The 17,263-nt window shown below is 35.0% G+C and overlaps 1 protein-coding gene, 1 long non-coding RNA gene and 1 pseudogene across 3 annotated transcripts; 2 read left to right on the forward strand and 1 right to left on the reverse strand.

Annotated features, from left to right (window-relative positions):
- The first annotated feature begins 7,149 nt into the window (after positions 1-7,149).
- On the forward strand, positions 7,150-10,040 carry LOC148761573 (sodium/calcium exchanger NCL2-like; annotated as a pseudogene). Its single transcript, XR_016027540.1, has 6 exons — positions 7,150-7,584; positions 8,273-8,491; positions 8,650-8,830; positions 9,218-9,363; positions 9,446-9,710; positions 9,828-10,040. The product of XR_016027540.1 is annotated as a sodium/calcium exchanger NCL2-like (transcript).
- Positions 10,041-12,000: 1,960 nt separating this feature from the next.
- LOC148761574 (sodium/calcium exchanger NCL2-like) lies at positions 12,001-14,271 on the forward strand. The gene is made up of 6 exons (XM_088808437.1): positions 12,001-12,206; positions 12,595-12,740; positions 12,823-13,087; positions 13,205-13,350; positions 13,732-13,990; positions 14,095-14,271. Exons 1-6 carry the CDS (start codon positions 12,072-12,074, stop codon positions 14,227-14,229), a joined length of 1,086 nt encoding a protein of 361 aa, XP_088664563.1. The 5' UTR covers positions 12,001-12,071; the 3' UTR covers positions 14,230-14,271.
- A 1,952-nt stretch (positions 14,272-16,223) lies between these two features.
- LOC148761575 (uncharacterized) lies at positions 16,224-17,031 on the reverse strand. Its single transcript, XR_016027381.1, has 2 exons — positions 16,890-17,031; positions 16,224-16,728 (listed from the first exon to the last, which is right to left on the reverse strand). It is a non-coding gene; the product is annotated as an uncharacterized LOC148761575 (long non-coding RNA).
- Positions 17,032-17,263: the final 232 nt, after the last annotated feature.

Consider the following 17,263-nt stretch of genomic DNA (forward strand, 5'->3'; position numbering starts at 1 on the left):
CACAGTGCTAAAGAGGAGCCTGTAAGGACGGTTATAATGGTTTGTTCAACAATTCCATATGTGATTATCGGATAACATTTCTGTGTTTGCAATTGGACAATACGGCTACAGCTCCTCAACCACCAATCGGTCCTTCTCAACTGCAAAATGGTAATGAGCCGCCGGTAAGGATATTAAAGTTCTAACAGGTAATATTCAACAATTTCATAGATGATTAGTGAATAACACAGTAATATATGTTGTTGCAGTTGACCTAGTCAACAAGAGTCAATGACAAAATCATCATGAAGCGTCAGCTGCGACGGATCATGCACCGGTATGAAAAATACATGTCAGAGCTGAAGGCTTCAATTCAGTCGTTGACTCTGGTGATGCAAACGTTTGAGGACTGTATGATTGCTTGGATTCTAGACGGCTTGAAATCACAGGTACGTTATTCTATCTTCACTCATATATTGGTCGTTTATGTTTAGTAGGTGTAGTTCTATTTTTGGTTCTCGATTTATGGTTTGTGGTATTATATGAGCTAATGGATTTTTCCATTTGTCTCGTTATGTAAGGCAGTCCTTCATCTAATAGTGTTGGTTAGGACCATGATGATGCTGATGATGGGCATAATGATGAACCTGCTGTGCACATTCACGATGACATTGCTAGTGCTGAGGGAGACCTTATTCCTGAGGTCGATCCGGTTATCGATGCATCTGCGGGAAGGGAGAAGGACCTTCACTCAGTCGTGGCAGAAGAAGAGAATCTTCCTTAGGCCGATGCATTAGTGGAGCCAGCAGTAGGAGGGGACCATATTCCTCAGAACACTTATAAAGCCAGCGGCTCACGGTTGTCATCACTAGAGTCATCTGATGTCCATCATCGTGCAGCAGAAATTTTAGACCCAACTGAGCAGGCCTGGGTGAAAATGACGAGCAAATACAAGGCAAGCCTATACGTCGACCCCTCAGTGAGCCGTCCGGATGTAAAGAGCACAACGGTTGAAGCGTACAAAGCTTTCAAGAAAGACGAGTGTGCGAGGTAAGCTCATAAATAACATTGCAAATATTATTTTTAAATGAAACATTAATCCACCAAGGCTTTTCAAACTCATTCTGTTACATATGCAGGCGTAAAGTCAGGATCTTAGGGGATTAAGGGGCTGACTTTTTCACAACATTAGAGGATCCCAAAGAAGAAATGACTAGTGAACATATAGACGCATGCCTCAACGTACTTTGTAAGCATATGACAAGGTCGAAGTCGAAGCTGTACACTACCCGTGCATACGTGGTTGACACGATATTCTTCGTAAGTTTATTTGAAAATTTTTCAATTATGAAAATACTAAGTTTTTTATTGCATTAAGTGTAAGCTAACGTATACATGCTTCATAGGACACCATCTATATGCTACACACCTCATTTCCAACTGAAGATGACTAATCGATTATGGTAATTCCCAATGAGTTGCGGGCATACGTGGAGGGTGAAAAGTTGACATACAGGAAAAAATGGGAAGATGTCGATTTTATCCTCGCACCTTACAATATTGGTGGGCATTGGGTGGTAGTGAAGATTGACTTGGTGAGGTGGATGATCAAGGTGGTAGACTCCGTAAGAACTTCGGATGCTAAGGATAACGGAGTGCGAGTAGCTCGGATTACACCTCTTACGACAATTATGCCAATCATCTGCCACCAAGCCAGTTATTTCAACAAAATACGTCGAAAGATACGAGATTTAACGTCGATGCCATTGGACACCCATTTGCCAAAAGCTAAAGTGCATTGGCAGGATGATAGTGTCAACTGCAGTATATTCATGATAGGGTACATGGACGATATCTTGCAATCAGAATCGATCAGAGTTAAGAAGAATATAATTGCAAATATGCGTTGCCAATACACTCTAGAAATTTTTTCCAACAGTTGTGAGACCGAACCTTGAACATATCAGCCCTTGTTTGTACATTTTTTGTATATACAATTAATTTTATTAATTTTAATATTCATTCATTTTATACATTACTTTTTCTTTCTCAATTCAACCACATGGCGTGTCACACAATTCAGGCATGGCGTGTCACCCCTGAAAACTGGAACAAGTCAGCATGTCACGCCAAGTATTTGGTTCCATTCAGAGTGTCACCATAAGATGAATCGTGCCGTGTCACCCCACAATACGGTAATAAGTCAGCGTGTCACCACAGAAATCTGCATGCCCTCAGCGTGTCATGCCAACAATCTGGTTCCACTCAGTGTGTCACCACAATATGGGCGTGCCGTGTCACCCAACAATACTGCAAGAAATTAGTGTGTTACCACAAAAATCTGCATGCCCTTAGCGTGTCATGCCAACAATTTGGTTCCACTCAGCGTGTCACCACAAGATGGGGCGTGCTGTGTCACCCAACAATACTGCAAGAACTTAGCGTGTCACCATAGAAATCTGCATGCACTCAGTGTGTCAGCTTAGCATAATATATTTTTTAGAAATTTTCGTCCTTATATTTCAATTTTATTTTTAAAATACTTTAATTTAATAAAAATTAATTATTATGATTCATAGATCAAATTTGATTGGATTATCCATAAATTTTTAAAAAAATTTTGGTCAAGTCATGTGTTTTAATTTTAAATTTCATATCATATGTTTTTAATTAGTCCAAAATTTTCTCTTTCTATACTTGCATCCTTTGAAGTAAACTCCTTGGTACAATATTATTATTATTATTTTGTTAATTGATTGGTTGAAGTTTTATATGGAGGTAACAGTATAAGGACTTCGCAAGTCTATTAAGTGTTCAAAACTACGGACAAAATGAATGAATAATCAAATAATATATCTACAAAATAAAAAAAAATAAAGACTCATCTACAACAGGAAACTAACAAACACAAAATCCAAATATGAATGAATGTAAGATATTGCAAGAGCAAATTGTGACAAAGGTATTGCACATGGGTTACACATTTAGTTAGGCTGACGAGCTGCCTTCATCCACAAGACACCCTATGTTTTCAAACATTGTCCTTCGCATTGGACAGTTGTTGTGTGTGTGACCAGTTTATCTACAACTTGAACATGTTTTCGGTTGGCGCACTCATGGAGACGCCTATTGACTTGGAGATGGTGCCGGATTTGTGGATGGAACTGCAAATGGTGATGGGCAATTCTATTTGTTATGGTCGTACCTCTTGCAATGCGAACATCTCTATGCTCGACTACCTTCACCTGCCGATGGAATCATTCTCCTCTTAGGCTTTTCCACTTGGCTTCGCCAAGGTGGTGGCAAGATGGCAATTTGTTTCACATGAGGGGGGATGTCCCACTCACTAGGATGGCCTACCGAGCTAATAGACCCCGCATAACCCTCCACCAAAACGATTATCTTGTAGTAGCTAGAGCAGAATTCAATTGCTTCACGTTTACATTTATTGAAAAATACAATGAACTCAATCTTCAAGCACAATGTAAAAACTATGTTAATTAGGGTTCAAATAAGAAATAAAGATGTTCTGACCTTATTGTTGCAATGGCATGGCTGCATGGCAGTAAATCTGTTTGGAACTCACAACATGAACACGTCTTAGTGGACAGGTTTACAAGTCCGTCCATCTTCCTGTCTTTAACTTCGAACTCCACTCGATTGATAGGTTTAACCACAAAGCGATGTGCATCATTGAACCGTTTGCTCAATTGCCTGGCAACCCAAGGGTTGAGGGGTGTGGTCACCTTGACAGCCTCCTTGTACCGATCATGGAACCAGTGCTAGAACATATCTCTGGTGAACTCGATCAAAATAGTGATTGACATTTGTCTTACATGCTTCAAGTATGAGTTAGCACATTCCTTAATGTTGGATGTCATCATTTGGTATCTCCTTGCCGATGAACAGGCACGTGCCCATCTCTTAGGGCTTATTCTCATAAGGTCAGCGTGGGTTCCCGCGTGAATTTGCTGGAGCTGGTTCATATATCTGTTGAAATCGAAAACTTTGTAGCAATCTCGAGCAAGAGTGAAAATCATAGAAACGTCGTCATACTTGAACTTGTTTTTAAAGTTTTTCTTCAAGTGGTACCCGTATAAACTGTGGTGCGCTTCTGGGTATGCATTTTGGATTGCTTTCTTAATATCGAGATGCTGATCAGAAATGAACATAGTGTTTTCACGATAACCAACCGCATCACGCAGCTTGCTAAGAAACCACGTCCACGAGTCTTCGTCCTTAACATGGCCGATGCCAAACGCAACTGGATATACGCACTCGTCCGCATCTTTGCATACAGCGACAAACAGAACACCTTTGAACCAGCCTTATGGATGTGTTATATCAATTACAATCGTAGGACGCATTACATCCCTAAACCCCCGAATACAAGCTTCGTATACCCAGAAACAATATTTGAATCTTTCTACCTCATCAATAGTCGCTGTAGTGATTGTGTTAGGATTTTATTATTTCAACATATAAAAATACGAGGGTAGTAGTTGAAATAACTCCTCCGGGGGGTTGAAAACAAGCCTCTCTGCATACTTTTTCGCTTTCCAAGCCTTACCATACAAGCATTCTAATCCCCACTGAACCCTCATTTCACCAATTATGTCCTTAGGTCTCAATGCTACTCCATTAGCTTAAAACTCGTGTGACATAAGTTCATCAATTATCTTCACACTCGCGGTTGCAAATCGCCCTTGCAAACCATCGTCAGTACACATGTGTACTTTGTGGAATGTCCGAACTTGCCAATATTCTCCTCCTTCAAGTAACTTCGTTGCACACACATTGAATTTGCATGCCTTGTCCTTGCAACCAACCTCATAACGAGCTTTACATGACCTTTTTACTCTTATCCCAAACTGCTCTTTTAGAGCCAACATATTTAAAGCTCGTTTCAACTTGGCCTTTGAGGAAAATATTTTTTCTTTGTATAAGTGATCATCTGCCCATGTCAACTCCTCAGTTGTAATTGTTTGGAAGGAGAACTTTTCTGCACCTAGAATTACTCACGTACGAGATATCCCTGCATTTCTCCTTTCTTGATAACTGTCATAGAGCAATGTACCAGGGGAACGAATCCGTTCTTATCAGCGATGGGTTATTGTATATGGGGTCATCACACTGAACATCTCCTACATCAACACCTCTAACAGGTTTCGTTTTGCCTTCAACATTATTGCAAATTGGAATGTCACTATCATAAAACAAGTCTTCATTTGAACTCTCATCATGCCATTCATCAAGCCCATCATCCGAATTGTGATCAAATCTATCTTCACCGGTAGGGAACAAATCCTCATTTCCCTCATCACATGTAGTATTATTCTCGAGCATTGCAATGTCACCCTGCAACGTCACAATGTTGTACTCAAGTGTTGCATTCTCATTTGAAAATGCCATTACATCCTGTACAGTTTCACCCGATCGTTGCATTTGTTGGACAGAAGTAACTAATTGGTTCGATGCACATCCTGATCAGAATTGTGCAATCAACTGTTCTGTGAATGTCGTGTGTCTACTGGGTTGCATAAGCTCTTGTGCATACGTCAATTGCCATTATTGTGGGTTATGGACCAAATGGTGTGGTATATGTGAAGCATTGTATATCTCATTTTGATTGAGCTGATTACCATGTTGTTCAGCTTCTTCACGTGACATAACATTTGTTTGGCGTCCCTTAATGCTGATATACACAGCCAGAACATTCCTTTATTCTAGTAGAATTAATGCAACATCTTCATCGTCCTTGATAATTGACCGTGATAGCTTTCCGAGTGTACTGATCAATGCATGTAACTCAATCTCATCAATTTCTGAATTTACCCCAACAACATCTTCAACCAGCTTCATCAATCCCACAAACGATAAATCACTCCTAACCCCCTACATATGTAACTCACCACCCTTGTAAATGTCATCCACCCACTAACCACTGTGTCTTGTCACAAATCGCATAATTGGAACCTCACTGAAATTTTGAAAACAACAATAATTTGTCAATCATTGAACACATTACATGACATGCCATGTTCTAAAATTTGTTAGTCATGTTGTAACATGCCATGCATATAACGTATAATGTGTTAACATGCCATGCATATAACATAGAATGTGGTTACACGCCATGCATATAACGTAGAATGTGGTAACACGCCATGCATATAATGTAAACTGTGGTAACATGCCATGTATATAACGTAAAATGTTGTAACACGTCAACGCTGACACGCCAATGACTATAATAACTGTGTCCTTACACGAACTAGCCTAAAATACCCATGGCGTGTGACATGCCAATCAGTGTAATTATTGACTCATTACACGAACTGTCCTAAAATAACCAATGTCGTAACACACTAAAACAACGCTAATACATGTTATAGATGATTGACGTGCAACAACTCTAGGCAATGTCCATATTCTAATTTACACAAAATGTTTCAAAAATTTAAGTGTTACAGCAATAAACCCAATAACATACCTTGATGTCATTTCTGCTATAAGGTCTATTAATCTACGACAATATGGCCAAATGTCGAGAGATAGACCACAGCTCGATGATGATGGTGCTCAACAGAAAGTTGACAAAGCTCATACAGTTCAGAGAGCTGAGAGAGCTAATGACGATAGTGCTCAACAGAGAGTTGGTAGAGTTAAGACAGTTCAGAGAGTTGAGAGAGAAAGATGACTTAGCTCAAACAGCTAAGCATTTATTTACTTTTATTTTCTCTCTGGCGAGAGGGAGATATCAAGACCCTAATTTGAAACGATGTTTTTAAGGGCATTTTGGTCTACTCATGCTTCTTTTTGGCTAGAAACAGATAACTTTATACGGGTGGTTATTTCTGAAATTACCTTATCATGAAGTCCATTTCTCACAATTTCCTCTTAATAAAATACATTATTATGTATACTAAGTTGTGGAATTGGTTTAATAAGTTTGTTGTAGGATATAAATCATGATTAATCAAGAAATTTTGCCTTGTTTGTTTTTCTTTTTCTGAATATGAAATTCAATATTAAAAGATTGACTTGTAGAAATTGACATATGTTAAGATAAACTATTAATTGATAAAACTTTTGAGCAACTAGCATTGGCTTGAAAACTTCACTACAACTGACCCAAGGAGTTAAAACTTAATTTCTACATACTTTCCTCATCCACCATTTCCTTCAATTTAGCACCAAGAAAAATGAGGAACATTGCAAAAGCTATATGCTTTCTTGTAGCTCTTTCCTTAGTAATCATTGCTGTTGAAGCTCGTTCTCTTCCGCAGAGCTCGAGTCAATTGGTTTCAGATGGAATTGATGGTGATGATGATCCTGTTCAGGCCAGCCATTCCTCCGGGTTGTTTCTCAAGGAAATGGAGTCTTCTGAGAAGTACTGTGAGCAGATGTATGGCTTCTTGCCTTGTTCAAATAGTATTTACGGGCATCTCTTCCTGATATTGGTGTACGAGTATCTACTTTTCCATGGAGAATCCTATTTGGCTTCAGGCGGTGAGCAGATGTTCAAGATTCCTGGCCCTGGTTTCTTCGGTGCAAGTGCATTTCAAATCCTTAGTGCCCTCCCTGAGGCCTTGATACTCCTTGGTACGCTGCTTTCTTTCACATCCTTGATCTATTTGTCATGGTAACGTAATTTCTGCTAGAGTTGGTCATTTTCTCTCAACTGACAATACAACTTCTGGTTTAAGTTCAATATAAATGCAAGAACATCAGACCTGTTCAAGCAATGCCAAAATCAAAACTCCCTCTACGAAGAGACATTTTGATGATTAAGAGCGCAGTCTCTTACTTTTGTTTTGGTACATATGAACGTTGATTAAGCAATGGAATACTGTAGCAAATTACGATCAGATTCATATATTTTCCACCAAAAATTATTGTTGGTAGTTAGACTAGTTGGCCAGGTCAAAGGAGACTACTTCTGATAAACGCAACCAAGAATAGGTAATCAAAGTAGAGTATTAATCACGAGTTAAGACTTGGGATTAACACGAAAATTACCGAAAGGCTATCACCAAAACTATGACATACTTACATAATTATGTTGATCTTCAAACTAATTAAACAATATCATATTCTTAATTGCTTTCCTATCTAGCTGTGGCTGCAGTCTAACGAGCACGTAAGCAACTGTCTTTTTGTTGCAATGCAAGGTAACTAGCTAGCTAGCTAGCTTATGGAGTAAGTAAATTATCCAGAAATATTAATTTAGCTAGCTAAAAGTCAACTAATCTGTACGGAAACTAATCACATTTTCCATTAATCATTTCAGCTTCAGGACTTATGAACACCAAGGAAGTTGCTCACGAGTATGCTTACACTGGAGTTGGCTTGTTAGCTGGCTCTTCAATTTTGCTTCTAACAATCACTTGGGGAACTTGTTTGATTGTTGGTAGTCGAGATCTTTCCAATGGAGCAGAGTACTCCATCCTCTCTACCGAGTCGAACCCTAGAATTTTATCATGTAACAGATTGCTACACTCTCTGACTGGTATAAGCTCAATCTACCACTTTTTTCTATGTTATTTTGGTCATGGACTTATAATTTAGGAATCCATTTCAATAAATAAATAAATAGGGAGCTATAAAACAAGGTTTTCAGACATTATGTCTCTTGTTAATGAACTTAATTTTATTGGTTATATGTAGGTTTTGGAATTATCACAGACCAGGAGACTAGCTACACTGCCAGGATCATGGTTTTCTCTGTGATACCCTTTTTATCATTCAACTCTTGAATATGATTCCTACATCTTCTGCAAAGCAAGAAGTGATCTTGATTGCTCTTACCATTTCAGTTATATTCTTACTCCTGTACTTCTTCTATCAGGTATGGGATTCCCCAATTCTATATTACAATAAAAAAAAAAGGAAAAAGAATTCTCTTCTGCCCTCTAACTAATCGCCTCTGAGAAAATTAGAAGTTCAAGTTTTAGTCTACGCATGCTGGCAGGAGGTGAATAAAGGGAGGAATGAGGGTTACCACCCATTGTACTTTACTTTAGTATAGCAAGTTGGGGAGGTGTTTTTAAACATGCTCTGTTCTTTTTAGATGAAATTGTAAGAAATAACTTTCGTAATAAAATCACTTCAAAAATGGCCTTCACTATAATTTTAAGAGGAAATGAGAAATAACTTTCACAATAAAGTCACTTTAAAAATGACCTTCACTCTTCTTTTTATTGATTGGAGTTTGCCCTCTTAAGCGATGTTGCAGATTTTTCAGCCGTGGATTCAAAAGAGGAGACTGAAATTTGTGAAACATGAACATTTAGTATTAAAAATTCTTCAACATGTGCAAAAACATGCCATAGGAAGGATCCTAACTCATGATGGGTCACCAAATGTATATGTTACAAGGAGGCGAGTTGTCATCAAATTGAGATGTCTTATTTAAGCTATTGCATATGCTTTTAAAAGGGATGATAAACATTGCATGTTGCAGGCTATTCGAGGAAATAGACCAAGATGTTGATGACTACATATCATCTTCAGAGCTTAAAGAACTACTTCTGGAAGTCAAGTTCACAAGATCACATATCAATAAGGAAAAAGCAATAGAAAAAGTGATGAAAGAATTTGACCTTGATGGTGACCAAAAAATAACTAAAGATGAATTCGTCAATGGGTTCACGAAATGGTTGGATGAAGCAAAGAAAGCAATGGACAAGCGATATTACTCTCAAAAATCATTGAGAGATATCTATCGGGTAAAGAGGAGTCAAGCCAAATTCAGCCAATGATTTTGCTTAATTTACGTATGTTTATAAGTCTAGGTTCTAACAGTACAAGTATGGGTGGTGCCTGTCCCTTGAATGATTGTGCAGGTATTTCAACCTTGGATAGAGAATAAAAGAAAAGAACGAGAAATGAAGAAAAATTTAATGTCAGAAATGTTAGCTTATTCCAATGAAAATCTTATAGGAAGCCTTCTCACAGAAGATGGCAAACCCAATACAGCTGCAATTAGAAGGTAATAAGGCCATTTCTGTAACGATTTCTTCCTCTTATAGCAACTGAGTTTTGCAGACATTGTTCAAGTCTTCTTCTCCACTTGTATTGATAGCTCAATTGCTTATAAATTTGCTCTCATCCATGACAATAATTTAGTCTTAGTCTAGGGCCTCGAATCGTTGCAGGATCTGAGACTTGTAGGTAAAGTGAGATATTTATGGGAATTCGATTGCCATCAGAGTGGTGCTTATGTATCTGTGCAGTAAGCTCAAGCTTGCATAGTCTGGTGTTGTTTATATTCTCATAATACAACTAGTGCTGTTTTCGAAACTGAGTTTAGTAGTTTGCTTTCAGTTCATAGTACTAATCATTCCAAACATAAAAACTATGTAATAGGTTGTTCGAGAAAATTGATAGTGATGGAGATAATTGCATATCGCAACATGAGCTGAAGGAACTAATCTCGGATGTCAAGTTCGGTCAAGTTCGGTCAAGTTCCTTTAGATGCAAATGAGGTTGCTGCAAAGGTAATTGAAGAACTTGACACAAGTGGAGATCGGCAAATAGATCAACAAGAGTTCGTCATTGGAATTTCAAAATGGCTTAAAACATCAGAAAAAGAAGCTTCTCCATCATCATTTGAGTCTCAAGATGATATCTACCTAGTGAGTTGCTACCAAATTCATGCCATTAACCATGTCATGTACTAACACTTCTTTCATCCTACTTTTTGTAACAATATCTGAGGATAACTTTTGTAATTATGTAGAAAACTTGGGAAGGAACAGATAAATTGGTGGATGAAGAGAGTAGCAATGGAGTTGTTGATGCATCAAAGGAGGAAGAAAAATATGTTAGAAGAGTAGCAATGAACATGTGTAACTTATTGACAATATTTTTCTAAAGGGCTCAGCAAAAAAGGACATGTGGAGAGTGCTAAGATAGGTGGGTGACAATTTAATTCTTTTTTTTTTAATTTTTTGAAACAAATAATTTATTAATTAACATTGTTGTTATGGCGTTTATTGTGTTTCTTTAATTTAATTTAATTTTTTTATAAAAAAATTGTAATTAATTGGGAGGCAAAACATGGTGGAGATTTCAAAGGTGTGGGGTTGTGTTTGTGTTGGGATGGATGACAAACAGTTAGCATTGTGTCAGGGATTTAGTGATGGTGAATGTCATGAATTGTTCATTCAAAAAAAAAAGAATTTATTTCTTTTTCTTCCTTCTTTTTCACTTATTTATTTTTTTAATTTTATTCTATGTTTATTAATTTGTTTAGAGATATTTAAAATGATAATCTAGATACTGTACTCTATTTTTCGTTTTGATGATTGGCTTGAATAGTCTTTTTCTTCAACCTTTGTCTCTTGTTCATATTATCCTTCATTTAATTATTTGAAATTTAAGATTCTTGACAAAAAAAATATTGACAAATGATTGAAAGGAACTCATCGCAAATTTCTTTATGCCAATCAATTTACAAATTTCATTGCAAAAAAAAAAAAACCTTTCAGATTCTTTTTTTCAAAAATAAACGATTTGATTTTTTTTTCATATCTAGAAATTTATATATTTTAACTTTTTGTGTAAATGATTTTATTATAAAAATTTTGAATGAAAATTAAAATTAGAAATAAAAATGAATAGATCGATAAAGTTCAAAGACTAGATCAATAATATGTGTAAAAAATGATATACTGTTTTTAAAAAGCTTTTGAATTGTTTAAAAATTTTAAATAATTATTATTTTTTTATTACATTCAATCAAAGTCTTATATTTTTATTTTGAGCAAAATAAGCATTTTATGACTAATTGTCGAATAACCATCATTAATGAAAATTTTATTTATCATTTTATATCCATATGACGTTAATATGAAAAGTGAAAATTATCACATGATTATATTCTCACGTCACATCACCACTTTTTTCTATGTTATTTTGGTCATGGACTTAGAATTTAGGAATCCATTTCAATAAATAAATAAATAGGGAGCTGTAAAACAAGGTTTTCAGACATATATGTCTCCTGTTAATGAACTTAATTTTATCGGTTATATGTAGGTTTTGGAATTATCACTGACCAGGAGACCAGCTACACAGCCAGGATCATGGTTTTCTCTGTGATACCCTTTTTTATCATTAAGCTCTTGAATATGATTCCTACATCTTCTGCAAAGCAAGTAGTGATCTTGATTGCTCTTACCATTTCAGTTATATTCTTACTCTTGTACTTCTTCTATCAGGTATGGGATTCCCCAATTCTATATTACAATAAAAAAAAAAGGGAAAAAGAATTCTCTTCTGCCCTCTAACTAATCGCCTCTGAGAAAATTAGAAGTTCAAGTTTTAGTCTAGGCATGCTGGCAGGAGGTGAATAAAGGGAGAAATGAGGGTTACCACCCATTGTACTTTACTTTAGTATAGCAAGTTGGGGAGGTGTTTTTAAACATGCTCTGTTTTTTTTAGATGAAATTGTGAGAAATAACCTTCGTAATAAAGTCACTTCATAAATGACTTTCACTATAATTTTAAGAGGAAATGAGAACTAACTTTTGCAATAAAGTCACTTTAAAAATGACCTTCACTCTTCTTTTTATTGACTGGAGTTTGCCCTCTTGAGCGATGTTGCAGATTTTTCAGCCGTGGATTCAAAAGAGGAGATTGGAATTTGTGAAACATGAACATTTAATTTTAAAAATTCTTCAACATGTGCAAAAACATGCCATAGGAAGGATCCTAACTCGTGATGGGTCACCAAATGTATATGTTATAAGGAGGTGAGTTATCATCAAATTAAAATGTCTTATTTAAGCTATTGCAAATGCTTTTAAAAGGGATGATAAACATTGCACGTTGCAGGCTATTCGAGGAAATAGACCGAGATGGCGATGACTACATATCATCTTCAGAACTTAAAGAACTACTTCTGGAAGTCAAGTTCACAAGATCACATATCAATAAGGAGAAAGCAATAGAAGAAGTGATGAAAGAATTTGACCTTGATGGTGACCAAAAAATAACTAAAGATGAATTCGTCAATGGGTTCACGAAATGGTTGGACGAAGCAAAGAAAGCAATGGACAAGCGATATTACTCTCAAAAATCATTGAGAGATATCTATAGGGTAAAGAGGAGTCAAGCCAATTCAGCCCATGATTTTGCTTAAAGTTATGTATGTTTATAAGTCTAGGTTCTAACAGTACAAGTATGGGTGGTGCCTGTCCCTTGAATGCATGTGCAGGTATTTCAACCTTGGATAGAGAATAAAAGAAAAGAACGAGAAATGAAGAAAAATTTAATGTCAGCAATGTTAACTTATTCCAAAGAAAATCGTATAGGAAGCCTTCTCACAGAAGATGGCAAACCCAATACAGCTGCAATTAGAAGGTAATAAGGCCATTTCTGTAACGATTTCTTCCTCTTATAGCAACTGAGTTTTGCAGACATTGTTCAAGTCTCCTTCTCCACTTGTATTGATAGCTCAATTGCTTATAAATTTGCTCTCATCCATGACAATAATTTAGTCTTAGTCTAGGGCCTTGAATCGTTGCAGGATCTGAGACTTGCAGGTAAAGTAAGATATTTATGGGAATTCGATTGCCCTCAGAGTGGTGCTTATGTAACGATCTGTGCTGTAAGCCCAAGCTTGCACAGTCTGGTCTTGTTTATATTCTCGTAATACAACTAGTGCTGTTTTCGAAACTGAGTTTAGTAGTTTGCTTTCAGTTCATAGTACTAATCATTCCAAACATAAAAACTATGTAATAGGTTGTTCGAGAAAATTGATAGTGATGGAGATAATTGCATATCGCAACATGAACTGAAGGAACTAATCTCGGATGTCAAGTTCGGTCAAGTTCCTTTAGATGCAAATGAGGTTGTTGCAAAGGTAATTGAAGAACTTGACACAAGTGGAGATCGGCAAATAGATCAACAAGAGTTCGTCATTGGAATTTCAAAATGGCTTAAAACATCAGAAAAAGAAGCTTCTCCATCATCATTTGAGTCTCAAGATGATATCTACCTAGTGAGTTGCTACCAAATTCATGCCATTAACCATGTCATGTACTAACACTTCTTTCATCCTACTTTTTGTAACAATATCTGAGGATAACTTTTGTAATTATGTAGAAAACTTGGGAAGGAACAGATAAATTGGTGGATGAAGAGAGTAGCAATGGAGTTGTTGATGCATCAAAGGAGGAAGAAAAATATGTTAGAAGAGTAGCAATGAACATGTGTAACTTATTGACAATATTTTTCTAAAGGGCTCAGCAAAAAAGGACATGTGGAGAGTGCTAAGATAGGTGGGTGACAATTTAATTCTTTTTTTTTTTAATTTTTTGAAACAAATAATTTATTAATTAACATTGTTGTTGTGGCGTTTATTGTGTTTCTTTAATTTAATTTAATTTTTTTATAAAAAAATTGTAATTAATTGGGAGGCAAAACATGGTGGAGATTTCAAAGGTGTGGGGTTGTGTTTGTGTTGGGATGGATGACAAACAGTTAGCATTGTGTCAGGGATTTAGTGATGGTGAATGTCATGAATTGTTCATTCAAAAAAAAAAGAATTTATTCTTTTTCTTCCTTCTTTTTCACTTATTTATTTTTTTAATTTTATTCTATGTTTATTAATTTGTTTAGAGATATTTAAAATGATAATCTAGATACTGTACTCTATTTTTCGTTTTGATGATTGGCTTGAATAGTCTTTTTCTTCAACCTTTGTCTCTTGTTCATATTATCCTTCATTTAATTATTTGAAATTTAAGATTCTTGACAAAAAAAATATTGACAAATGATTGAAAGGAACTCATCGCAAATTTCTTTATGCCAATCAATTTACAAATTTCATTGCAAAAAAAAAAAAACCTTTCAGATTCTTTTTTTCAAAAATAAATGATTTGATTTTTTTTTCATATCTAGAAATTTATATATTTTAACTTTTTGTGTAAATGATTTTATTATAAAAATTTTGAATGAAAATTAAAATTAGAAATAAAAATGAATAGATCGATAAAGTTCAAAGACTAGATCAATAATATGTGTAAAAAATGATATACTGTTTTTAAAAAGCTTTTGAATTGTTTAAAAATTTTAAATAATTATTATTTTTTTATTACATTCAATCAAAGTCTTATATTTTTATTTTGAGCAAAATAAGTATTTTATGACTAATTGTCGAATAACCATCATTAATGAAAATTTTATTTATCATTTTATATCCATATGACGTTAATATGAAAAGTGAAAATTATCACATGATTATATTCTCACGTCACATCGCCATCCATTACAATATGTCGACATGCCTTGTCACATAACATGAAAAATAATAAGTAATATTTTAATTAAAGATAATTAATCACCCATTAACTATAAAAACTTATTTAATAAAAAAAAGTATTAAAGTTTTTCTGAACAATTTAAAAAATTTTTTAGATATTAAGTTAAAAATAACTAAAAATAATATTCATATAAAAGATTCCTTTTACAGTGATGAATGGTGAAAATTTTAATAATATTATAGTTTTTTTTTTTCTAAATTTTAGTGTATATGATTCTATTCAAAAAGTGTTCATTTTTTTTAGCTAAATTAATATCATTTTTCTCTATCTCTTACCTGTTTGACCAATTTAAAGTTCTTAGAGTTCAACCCCTTTCTTCAATGAAACAAGTCAATGTCTCCCCATTACAATCTCATCTGCAAAGCTGGCATGCATTAATATTTCTTCTTGCTCATTTTTATTGATATTGATTTTCATACATATGTTTTGGCGACCTCCATTAAATGCCTTCCAGTTATCTTTTCTTCCAGCTACTTCCCAAAAACAGCTTATTTTCAATGAAATTTTTCGTTGAAAAATGGATTTTCATTGAAAATACCTTTCTTCAACGAATTTTTAATAAAAAAAAAATTATTAAAAATTTCATCGATAATATTTTCATTTAAAAATTCAATAAAAATTTCCAAAGAAATTCTTTTATATTAAGAAACGCATTTTCAACGAAATTTTTATTGAAAACACTTTTTTAACAGAAACTATTTTACTAAATTTTAATTGCTTATCTTTCCACTAATGCTTTTCTAAAAAAATTACAATTTTTATTTCGATAATAAATTATCAATTCACATGACATTTGACTTTCAAACTATATAAAAGAATCATCCATTAAAAACCGAGATTCAATATCAAATTCATACAATTAAAAATTACCTTAACACACAATATCTAAAAAAGTTAAACACATATGAATAAAAAGCTAAATTAAAAATCAAATTCATACAATTAAAAATAACCATCTAACAAAGCTGAGGATTCTAGAAGACGGTGCCTGATCAACGCATGAGGCATTTTCATTGCATGACAGACGAGCAGGAGACGCAGCCAAAAACTTTTCTACAGGACAATAGGATAATAGGAGGCATATTTCTTGATTTACTTGTAAAATGGTTGAACTTTGAAGCCACTGAATTAAGCTTGATTCGGTCATTGTGTGAACTGATTTGCATTGATTTTGCCGGTCTATACACTCTTGGTAAATTGCTGTACAAAGGGTCTCCGCCTCATAGTAAATGAGGTCTGCTAGTGGTATCAATTATCATTCTGACTCAACAAATCCCAGGAAAAGTCAAGCAAGAACTCACCAAAGACTAAAGTGAAGATCAGCCCTGATATGACAAGCCATTTCCAAACCTTGGACTGGATGCACTACCACAGCAGCAGACCAAGCACTCAAACACCAAATGGGTTTCAGCGTCTGGTATCAGGAAATATTTTAAAATTAAATCTTTAGTCCCCAGCTCTAATATATCAAAAGAAATTCTGCAGTTGCTAATTCAGCCATCCTGTAAATCAGATCAGTTCATTTGAAAGACAAAAATGTTTAAAGGCCAATAGAAAATGTTTCCATGAACTTACGTGCAACTAAAAAAATGGAGAAGAAGAGCTCCACTTTAATACCGCCAGAGCATAAAAGATGTCTAACAATGTAAATGAAGCATGTCGTTCATGATTAGTTGAACGAGAGAAGCTCTTCAACAACACCTCGCCAAACTACTTTCTGCAGGCAAACCGATATGAACACATCAATTTCTGTCTAGTTAACACTGAAAATAATACATAGAGGAACTAACTCCATTACACTGAAAATAATTGAAGTCAAAAATAAAAATACATAAACATGTACATTAACACATTTAAGTAATACGATTAAAATCTAAAACGAGGCCTTCCAAGCATTCAAGCCTCCTAGACATATTATTACATTTTTATTACTCAAACTAACTAAATTT

Source organism: Theobroma cacao, chromosome 7 (assembly GCF_053813885.1).
Source record: "Theobroma cacao isolate CCN51 chromosome 7, ASM5381388v1, whole genome shotgun sequence".
In the NCBI taxonomy this organism is placed as follows: domain Eukaryota; kingdom Viridiplantae; phylum Streptophyta; class Magnoliopsida; order Malvales; family Malvaceae; genus Theobroma; species Theobroma cacao.